This window comes from Aquarana catesbeiana, linkage group LG02 (assembly GCF_042186555.1).
Source record: "Aquarana catesbeiana isolate 2022-GZ linkage group LG02, ASM4218655v1, whole genome shotgun sequence".
Classification (NCBI taxonomy): domain Eukaryota; kingdom Metazoa; phylum Chordata; class Amphibia; order Anura; family Ranidae; genus Aquarana; species Aquarana catesbeiana.
In genome coordinates, this window is record NC_133325.1 from 28,328,813 (window position 1) to 28,339,909 (window position 11,097).

The 11,097-nt window shown below is 41.2% G+C and overlaps 1 protein-coding gene across 1 annotated transcript in view; it reads left to right on the forward strand.

Annotated features, from left to right (window-relative positions):
- Positions 1 to 9,968, forward strand: part of LOC141126738 (FH2 domain-containing protein 1-like) — a 94,154-nt gene extending 84,186 nt beyond the window's left edge. The window contains exons 10-12 of the mRNA XM_073612702.1: positions 900 to 1,017; positions 1,160 to 1,324; positions 8,452 to 9,968. Of these exons, the coding sequence (XP_073468803.1) occupies positions 900 to 1,017; positions 1,160 to 1,324; positions 8,452 to 9,213 (1,045 nt within the window). The 3' untranslated portion in view covers positions 9,214 to 9,968. The remainder of the gene's footprint in view (positions 1 to 899; positions 1,018 to 1,159; positions 1,325 to 8,451) is intronic.
- The last annotated feature ends 1,129 nt before the right edge of the window (positions 9,969 to 11,097 follow it).

The window sequence follows — 11,097 nt, forward strand, 5'->3', positions numbered from 1 at the left end:
TCAAATGAAGGTGTAGAACCATCTCAAGGATGATCAGAAGAAATGGACAGCACCTGAGTTAAATATGAGTGTCACGGCAAAGGGTCTGAATACTTAGGACCATGTGATATTTCAGTTTTTCTTTTTTAACAAAGCTGCAAAAATGTCAACAATTCTGTGTTTTTCTGTCAATATGGGGTGCTGTGTGTACATTAATGAGGAAAAAAAATGAACTTAAATGATTTTAGCATATGGCTGCAATATAACAAAGTGAAAAATGTAAGGGGGTCTGAACTCTCTCTCTATATCTATCTCTATATCTATCTCTATATCTATCTCTATATCTATCTCTATATCTATCTCTATATCTATCTCTATATCTATCTCTATATCTATCTCTATATCTATCTCTATATTTTTTTTTTTTTCTTTCTAAAGCCCAAATTAGTTTTTTATGAGCTCTATGGACCAAAAGGTTGAAACTCCTAGGTCCATTGAACAATGGCTGTAATGTTTTTGCCATTGAGAGGTACAATTTCTACCTTTTTGGATACCAGAGGACCTGCCCAAGAATATTCTTTACTTTTATCTCCAGACTGTCCTGTGTGTTTTATTGCTATTAATTTATGTTTTTTTTTTATTTTGTGTCTGACTTGGTAATGCTCAGCCATTCTGTCTGGGAAGGTTCTCATTTATCCAAGTCTTGGTATAGCTAGCAGTAGATGTTCACGTGGACTTGTTCTTGTTTTGTATTGTCGAAGATGTTTTGTAGCTTTTGTCATTTCTAAATTGAAGATATGGCTTGGAGAAGCTAAAAGACCTCTTTGACATTACAGAACAAGTCCAGTTGAATGTGACTAGCTACTGCTAGCTAGACTCAGCCTCTCATTTTTCGAACTGCCCCTTTTTTGTCGCTCTAGCATTACATCCCTGGAAGTGGAGAGTGATCTGGAGAATCTCACTCAGCGGCTTCAAAGTACTAAGGAAGCTCTCCGGGACCAGCCAGATCTGAAGCATGAGATGGCTCCCTTCCTGCAGGTGAGCAGCGACCGAGCATAGCACACTAAAATAGGCTTGCAAATACAGATTTATGGACTCCTGTTCCTTACACCAATATGAGGTGATTATATCTATCTATCTACACACATACTCAAGAGAATAACTCTGTTCCCTCTGGCAGGTAGCAGAGGTGGAGCTGTGCGAGGTTCTTTGCTCTCTGCAGAGTCTGCGGGACACCAGGTGTGCTGTGATGGATTACTTCTGCGAAGATGAATCTACTTGCAGACTGGAAGACCTCTGCCTCATCTTCACTACTTTCTGTGCCAAGTTCTTGGCTGCCGCTCACGTAAGTGAAGCTTTTGTTAAAAATTCTATAGCTATATGTATTATGTTTGGATCTAAGAAAATATTGTCAACCCTTCTTTTGACTAGCTATACGTAAAATATTTTATCCAAATATGGAGGGTATCAGTGATTACTTCATATAGTGCCGCATCCTAAACTAGAAACAAACAAATTTCCCTTGGAATTGGACTTTAAAGTCATTTAAACTCATATAACAATCGTAGAGTAAAAAAAAAAAATAACACATGATTAAAAATAATAACATGGAATGTACATGACAATAAGCAACGGAGAATGCACCAACTGTAACATGACTGACAATACAGAAGAGATACCCTTCACCCAACACGTTTCAGAGTCTGTTTTTATCTCCTTCCTCAGGGGTAGGGAAGATATTAGACATGTACAATTTGTTTAGTTTCAAATTCATTTTTTAACAAAGTTTGACAAATTCGGTAACTTCGGAATTTCCGAATTTAGAATTTCCAGAAATTAAAATTTTCAAAATTCGGAAATCCAAAAAATAAGAATGAAAACCCGAAATCATAACTAACTAATAATCAATATTAAATTATAGGTATTGGAATTTCCTTTTAAATTTGGCTGTTAGTGAACGTAACAAGTACGAATTTATCCAAAGTTACGAATTGTCTGAAATGCCGTATCTAAAAGAATGTAACTTAATGATCTAATAATAATTAACAATAATGAAACATTTTTAGTATTTATTATTTGTTCCATTCCATTTGTTTAGATGCGGCATTCGTTATTCGGATAATTCCGATAAATTTATATTCGTTACATTCACAAACAGCCAAATTTGAAAGGAAATTCCAATACCTATAATTTAATAGTTATTTAGAATTTTACTGATTTTTCTTTTTTTTTTTCAGATTTTCGAATTGTCGGATTTTCGAATTTTGGAAGTTTGAAATTGCAAATTTTCGAATTCCGAATTTTTTTGAAAAAAGCAAAAAAAAAAAAAACAATGAAACGAAAAATAACACATTTTTGGTCAGGGCACATGTCTATAAGATATCAATTCTAGTCACTTCAGTCATGTATGAGCACACATTCTATGTAGATTAAAAGCACTGCCCCAAAGAATTGCTGCTGCTTCCTTCATCTCCACCAAGTGTCAGGCAGGTTATATTGTAGATTTGAGTAAAAACAAAATGTTTTACGAGTGTATCAAAATGGCATCAAAGAGGCTCCCCTGACCATGGGAAATCCAGACCTACTGAGGCCTGTAGATAGGATCCCTAGTATTGAAGCCTGGTGGAAAATGGACCCACTCCTGGTAGATGGTATTACAGGGGTACACCAGATCAAAAATAGTGGCCTCATTAGGTCCTGGCCTCATGCAGGTATGCTGCGTTCCTACAGATATTTTTGATATATAATAATTGCATTTTCATGTTCTGTGTACTGTGGGAGACCAGATGTAGTGATCGCATGGTCCTGGGTTCAGTAACACTTTAAGGTCCCCCATAGTAGACAGCTTGTAGCATAATTCCCGGGCACGATTCCCAGGCTCCCCTCTCCTGGCTAGCTTGCCCTTGGTAAGGGATGCTGACCAGAGCTGTCATCAGGGGGTTACATCCCATACACTTGTAAGGGGCCCGAGCGTCTGGATGGGCCCGGCTGGCTGGCAGGGATGTGAGAATGCGGGTGCAGAGGAGCTCTGTGAATGCTTCTGTGTGTGTGTCGGCAGCTTGTTGCTCTGTGTCATTGAGCTCACATCGGGCTCTTTGCTGCCACCTCTGACCATTTTCTGTATGTGAGCCCCCTCGTGTGAGCTGCCTGTACTCCGTGTACTGTATGCTGGACTGCAGCTCCTATCTGTGTCTCAACAAATCTAAACAAACATGACTGCCACAGACAGGGTCCATATCACAGCTTGGCCTGTCCATAGGTGGTTTTATAAAGGATTTTGTATCTGCCTGTAGCTCATAGTTCGCAGAAGAAATTACTGACAACAAATATTTTTGTTTGGTTCCCCAGAAGAGAATTATATATATATTTATTATAGCTTTTTTTTCCCTCAAACAATAGGTGCTGGAACTTTAACCACGGCCCCAGAAAACCCCTCCCCCTACACACACCCTCCAAATCACATCAAATAGTGGGCGTGTTCAGTCAAATTTCCCGAAAACAGTAGGAGGGTCTTAAATACCAGGATTGCATCACATACAGAGTGCAGAGCTGTCACTTGTAAACACAGAAACCAGACTTGTGTGTTTACAAGTGATTGTGGTGAGCAGGCACCAAAGGGTCTGAGCCAGAGGTGGTGGAACTGAGTTCCACCAAGTTCCCCCTGGAAAAAAACTAGTATGGGCTGGTGCAGCTGAACAGGTGCATGTTTGCAAAAAAAACCCATGCTGCATGTTGGCATAGACACATGTTGGCATAGACGCATGTTGACATACTAGCGTAAGCATGTTTGCATAAATGCATATTCTATAAACGCATGTTTACATAAGATATAGAACATAGAACTGCGTACATATGTGCTTATTTACATGAAACTGTATACATAAATGCATGAACAGCAAGAATACTTGTATACCTGCATGTTTGCATACCTGGGTACTTGCATACTTATTGTATAGCGGTAGACCAACGTTGTTTAACCACTTGCCACAGGGCATTTCCACCTCCTTCCTTCCCAGGCCAATTTTCAGCTTTTAGCGCTGTCCCGCTTTGAATGACAATTGCACGGTCATGCGACGTTGTACCTAATTTAAAATTTTGATCTTTTTTCCCCACAAATAGAGCTTTCCTTTGGTGGTATTTGATCACCTCCTGCGGGTTTTTATTTTTTGCACTATTAACACAAAAAAAGACCACTATTGAAAAAAACACAATATTACTTTTTGCTATAATAAATATCCCAATTTAAAAAAAAAAAAAATTTTCTCAATTTAGGCCGATATGTATTCTTCTACATATTTTTGGTAATACAAAATCGCAGTAAGCATATATTGATTGGTTTGCACAAAAGTTATAGCGTCTACAAAATAGGGGATAGATTTGTCATTTTTATGAACCTATTTTTTTTTTTTTTTTTTTTTTTTTACTACTAATGGCGGCGATCTGTGATTTTTATCGTGACTGACATTGCGGCAGACAGATCAGACACTTTTGACACTATTTTGGGACCACTGACATTTATAAAGCGATCAGTGCTATAAAAATGCACTGATTACTGTGTAAATGACACTGGCAGGGAAGGGGTTAACACTAGGGCGCTGAAGGGGTTAAATGTGTGTCCTAGGGAGTGATTCTAACTGTGGGGGGAGGGGACTGATGAGGAGAGGAGACCGATCGGTGTTCCTATATACAAGGAACATCAGTTCTCCTCTCCCCTGACAGGACGTGGATCTATGTGTTTACACTGGGCACTGTTTTACTTTCAATATTTCTTTATTTCTTTTTCAACATAGTGAACAAGTTATACGTTTGTTACAATAAGTCGGATGTTCCGACTGGAGCAAGTAAAACCGAAACCAACAAAGTAGAGTTAGGTAATGTAGAGATATTCCTACAAGTTAAACTAGACAGTGGGAAATCAAGCTCAGTATTTTAACATTTTAACATAACTCAACTCCAGACGGGGGGGAAGGGGTGGTGGTGAGGGTGAGGAAGCACCAGCTAGTTAGGCAACTTACTTACATCAGGATACACTGGGCACTGTTTGTGCTGCCAGAAGAGCCCAGGAAGGGCAGGCTGCATCCAGGTTGAATTAACAGTAGATCTTCTAGTTTTTCATTGATGCCTATGGTTTTAAAGGGCCAAATCCCATTTTATCTGGGGAGAGATCCTCTACCAGGTGTGTGGGAGTATCTTGGACCATCAGGTGTCAGTGGCCCAGGTGTGCAAGACCACCATTTGGTCTTTGGTTAATACAGTTACAGGGTTTTTACCAGGTAGATGTAAAAAACTTGGAGGATACTGCCTTTTGGCCTCAGCGTATTACAAACAGCAGAGTAGGTCCTTCTCTGGTGGCAGTTTCTGTGCTGGTGTCTACCTCCCCTCAAGGGTATTGCTTTGGGATGTCCCGAATGGTAGTTATTATTATAATAACCGGTTCTGTGTCCTGTGAATTGCCATTGGGGCATTTAAAAAATGAGACCCCATTCTTAATACCATTTTATCAAACACTCCAGCTGTGGATTTTTTTTTAAGAATAGAAAGAAGAAAAAAAAAAATGGATTTTTCCTTCAGCTTACCTGTAAAATACCTTTCTTGGAGTACATCACGGGACACAGAGGTCCCTCCTCTCTTGTCTGGGAAATGTATTACTTGCTACAAAACTGAGATACTTCCTATGCAGGATGGATTATATTGGAGGACTTCTTGTTTGATTGAGCTACCAGTGTCCATTCACCTATAAGTGGCATATAACCCAAACAGTTATAATAACTGCCTCTGTGTCCTGTGATGTACTCCAAGAAAAAGAATTTTACAGGTAAGCTGTAGGATAACTGCTTCAACTCTTCTGGGAAGGCTGTCCACAAGGTTTAGGAGTGTGTCTATGGGAATGTTTAACCATTCTTCCAGAAGCGCATTTGTGAGGTCAGGCACTGATGTTGGACAAGAAGGCCTGGCTCGCAGTCTCTGCTCTAATTCATCCCAAAAGTGTTCTATGGGGTTGAGGTCAGGACTCTGTTCAGGCCAGTCAAGTTCCTCCACCCCAAACTCGCTCATCCATGTCTTTATGGACCTTGCTTTGTGCACTGGCCCAAATCATTTGGTGGAGGGAAGATTATGGTGTTGGGTTGTTTTTTCAGGGGTTGGGCTTGGCTCTTTAGTTCCAGTGAAAGGAACTCCTTAAAGGGGTTGTAAAGTTATTTTTTTTTTTTTTTTTAAAAATAACAAACATGTTATACTTACCTTCACTGTGCAGCTCGTTCTGCACAGAGTGGCCCCGAACCTGCTCTTCTGGGGTCCCTCGGCGGCTGTTTCAGCTCCTCCCCGCAAGCATTTACCACCTTAATGCGAGCTCCCTCGCACGGTGGTGAGTGCTTGCGGGCGCGCTCCCGTGATACAGCCGGCGGCTATAGCCGCTCGCTGTATCACTCGGCCCCGCCCCCCGGCGCGCCGCGTCATCGGATGTGATTGACAGCAGCGCGAGCCAATGGCTGCGCTGCTTTCAATCCATCCACTGCAGCCAATCAGCGACCAGGCTGAGCTGCAATGAAGATGACGAGCACGAGCAGCGAAGATTCGAGGCGTCAGGTAAGTAAAACGGGGGGGCTGGGGGCGGCGGTACTGTCAAAAGTTTTTTCACCTTAATGCATAGAATGCATTAAGGTGAAAAAAATTTTTACCTTTACAACCCCTTTAAGGCGTCAGAATACCAAGACATTTTGGACAATGTCATGCTCCCAACTTTGTGGGAACAGTTTGGGGATGGCCCCTTCCTGTTCCAACATGACTGCGCATCAGTGTACAAAGCAAGGTCCATAAAGACATGGACTTAGCAAGGGTGGTGGGAAAATCTACTTTAAGTGCAAAAATTCACATTATCGTAGTAACTAAAATTAAATAATAAACTAAATAAAAATTAAGTCTAACAATCTAAAAAATAAAAAATTCCAAAGTGCTATAATGGTGGGAAACTCCCAACTAAAAAGTTGTTGCACTTGAAGTTAATCTGTAATGGCAGAATGGCAGTTAATATTAATGGCAAATATCTATAGGAGGGATTTTCATTTTATACAGTATGTCTTATTTTCAGTTTGATTTGTATATGTGAAGTTGCAGAGACCGGTATTGTGGTAAAAATGAAGTCTATTGAGATTTCCATACATTAAAGTATTCTACCATTATTGTTAAGTCATTGATTAGTAAGTTAGCGCTGCACTTTTTAAAACACTTCTTTGTGGTGTGGGAACACGTAACAGTGCTCAGCAGCAGGCCTTTTACTGACACTTTTTAAATTTATACTAAAGATCGGCATGTGGAATTATTAAACATCAACCGATTTCAGTTGTCCCCCACCAGGCCGGCTCCCCTATGGACAATGTGCCTGGCTGCTGAGTTCATCTCCCCATCCCTGCACTGATGGACACTCATAGGCGGCACTGGTTGGAAGCACTTGTTACTGACTGGCACTGACAGGTGGCACTGATTGGAAGCACTAACTGGCACTCATTGGCACTGACAGGTGGCACTGATTGGAAGCACTGACAGGAGGGAGTTTCGCACTGAGCAGATTGTGCCGCTTGTAAGAGCCGCTTAGTGTGTGACACTGTCATGTAATGTAACTGCATGCAGGGAGAAAGACCAACTGTCAAAATTCAGAAGTGATGTCGGGGGTAGACAAATCCAGAAAATGTATCTCATGTTGACTAAAAGTGTGGGTCAGCTTGATATTCAGATGGTTATTAAGAAATTCCATAAAATGATGGAGAGAGGTAAGATCCCCACTCCAAATAGTACATCTTCAAAATAACTTTTGTAAAAGGATAGAGCAGGCCACGGTTTACCATAAATTACATCATGTTCCCACCTTGCCTGTTGCTTGTGCACCTTTTTTCTATCGCACTTTATTTTTTTTTTTCCCTTTCACTCAATCTTCTATTAATATGTTTGGATTCAGAACTCTGTGAACAGCCAGCTTCTTTAGCAATGACCTTTTGTGACTTGCCCTCCTTTGTGGAGGGTGTCAATGACTGTCTTCTGGACAACTGTCAAGTCTGCAGTTTTCCCCATGATTGTGTAACCTACTGAACCAGACTGAGAGACCATTTAAGGGCTCAGGAAACTATTTTACAGTTGTTTTGCGTTAACTAGCTGATTAGAGTGCAACACCATGAGTCTACAATATTCAACTTTTTCACAATATTCAAATTTTCTGAGATATTGCATTTTAGGTTTTCATTAGCTGTAAGCCATAATCATTAAAAGAAAGAAATGCTTGAACTATATCGCTGAGTTTCACTTTTTGAATTGAATTACTGAAATTATCTTTTTGATAATAGTCGAATCTAATCTTTTGAGATGCACCTGTAATTTCTTCCTCCTTTCCCCCCTTTTTTTTTTTTTTTTTTTTTTTTTTCTCCGATTTGGAGAAAAAATATACAGGATAATTTTAGTAAATAATATCTTCTGTTTGTGCAGGACAACAAGGAAAGGGAGAAGGCAGAACACCGTAAGGAACGCCTGGAGAAACGACGTTCTATTGCCAGCTGTTCATTACAAGATAAAGACCTTCAGGATGTAGAATTGGAGTTTTTACTTCTTCGACTTCCCCGCAGAAGACGTCCTAGTAGAGGACCACGCCCTCTCCCTCGTAGCCACTCCACTGAGGTTCTTAATTCCTCCCCAACCAAATCTCCAGCTTCCACCGCAGCCAAAGTTTCAGAGCCAATTGGAGAAGAGGATTCTCCTGTGCCTGAGAAGCCACAACAAGGGCTAAGGAGGCCAAGGGAGGACAGCACAGGGAGTGATGGACAACAGGATACTCCTGGGAAAATGAACAGGAGGCACACATTGGCATGCCTTCCATACAGGGGTGAATTAGATATGCATTCGATGTTTGTTACCTCTCCCAGTGGACGTTCCCAGGAGTTCTCTCGCTATGATGCGGAGTCAGACAACCTTTCTGTCTCAACTCCAAGTACCCCAACCACCAGCACTTCCCTCAGCCAAATCCTGAGGTCTTCAAATACTGACACTCCTGTGCGGAAGGACTCTTCTCCTACATCAGGCTCCCCAAATTCATTACGATTAGGAGGACTATTTCAAAGAAGAGGAAGTTTGAAAAGTTCAGAATCTCTAATAATGCAAGGAGTGGACATCTCCCCGCGAGGGGGCAATGAAGCCTCTGCCCTTGCCACCTTTTTCAGACGGGTTGACAATGCTCTGCGCTCCCCTAAATGAAGACAAACTCTATTCAGAAGGTTTTAAAGTTTAATTGGAAATGTGTGCATCTGGGTTGATAATTTCTGATAACCTCTGGAAAGACTATATCTCCTGGGTTGTAAACCCTCCAAATGTTGGATGTGGCAGTCGGCTGAGAAGGCTGGTGGAGATGGTCTCCACAGAGGGAGGGGCACACAATGTAGCTGTCGTGTGTTTGTTTTTTTTTTTTTTTAAATCTTGTAAATTTCATAATGGTGCATATCTCCTATACAAGGAGCTAGGCATTTGACACTCACCAGTAGAGAAGACCTGGACCCAGGTAGTGTCAGAGTGGGGCTGTAAGGAAGGGTGGGTTAGAGCAGTGGTCAACTCCTGTCCTCGGGGCCCACTAACAGGCCAGGTTTGCAAGATAACTGAAATACATCACAGGTGATATCATTTGCTGCTCAGTGATTGCAGTATAGTCTGCATCTCCCCAAGGTAATACATAAAACCTGGCCTGTTAATGGGCCCTGAGGACAGGGTTGATGACCACTGGGTTAGTGGACTGATGCCCTGATAGCAGCACTTTGTATGGAGCCTGGGATGTTACTGGAAAAGATATGAAGAAGCAGCATTTTATCTGTGATAGAAATTCTTTAATGGGCCAAGCCAGATTGTTCTGCTTTAATCTTACTGTTCCCATCATGCACTTAACTAGCGTCAAAATGTTTGTTTTAATGTGCAGACAGGATGGCTTGTTAATGGATTTAATAAAGGGGATTTACACTGGAGTGATCGTACAATCGCTGTATACTGCAGGTGATGGTAGAACCTGATGACCCTTGCCTTCTGGTGCATTAAAGAGGAGCACCAGGCTCCTTCAGAAAAAATACAATTACTGTAGCTGCTGACTTTTAAGGGAAACGGGAAGTGAAGACTTGGGGTCTCACAGCCTGTTTCTTACTGTGCATGTTGCACTGTGTCTTGTGAATGGTCCTGTAATCTTCTGGGACCTGTGTGTCTCAGAAGACTGTGGGGAAAGGAGGAGGGAGGGTGACCTTCCCTTTTGGGTGGAGCTCCACTTTTTTTTAAGTATTTTCAGTCTTGCAGCCAAGAGGGGAGCGATGTGTATTGAGGCCAAAAAAGCTCCTTTACTACAAGGAGCTATAGTCGTACGTCAGTAAAACATCTGGATCCATATAGAACAAGAGGTATTTCATATTAAAACAGATCTCCACTCAAAAGTGGAAGCTCCACTTGTTTGCTTCCTCCCCCGCCTCTGCTGCCATATTTGGCACCTTTTTTTTTTTTGGGGGGGGAGAGTGGGTACCTGTTTTTTGCTGCAGCGAGGTCCCCTGGAAGTTTGGCCCCTGTCCTCCTTCCACTGCCCTTGGGCCATTCAGAAAGAGCAATGCGATTTGCACAAATGCGCAGCAGGGAACCAGCTGTGAAGCTGCAAGGCTTCACTGCTGATTTCCCTTCCAAGGAATGGTGGTGGCAGCACCCGAGAGCCGACTGAAAAAACAGCTGGGGTTCCGATCTCACGGGATCCCTGGACAGGTAAGTGTCTATATATTAAAAGTAAGCAGCTACAGTATTTGTAGCTACTGCCTTTTCACTTTTTTTCTTTGAAGCATTATTATTATTTATTATTATATAATTTTTTTTTTTTTTTTTTAATAGATGCTGTTGACAGTTTTTAGTATATCTCCACTATGTTACATCTGAATGCCTTTGTTGACACAATTAATTTTTTTTTTTTTTTTTTTTTAAACTATGTTGAAGTTTTCACAAGGTATCAGTACAGATGGTTGAGATAAATAGTATACTACATTGATAATGTATGCTATGTTACTCATTAAGCAATCTGTATCAGTTGCATCTACGAATACATAACTACTTTGTGTTAAGTTTCAATGA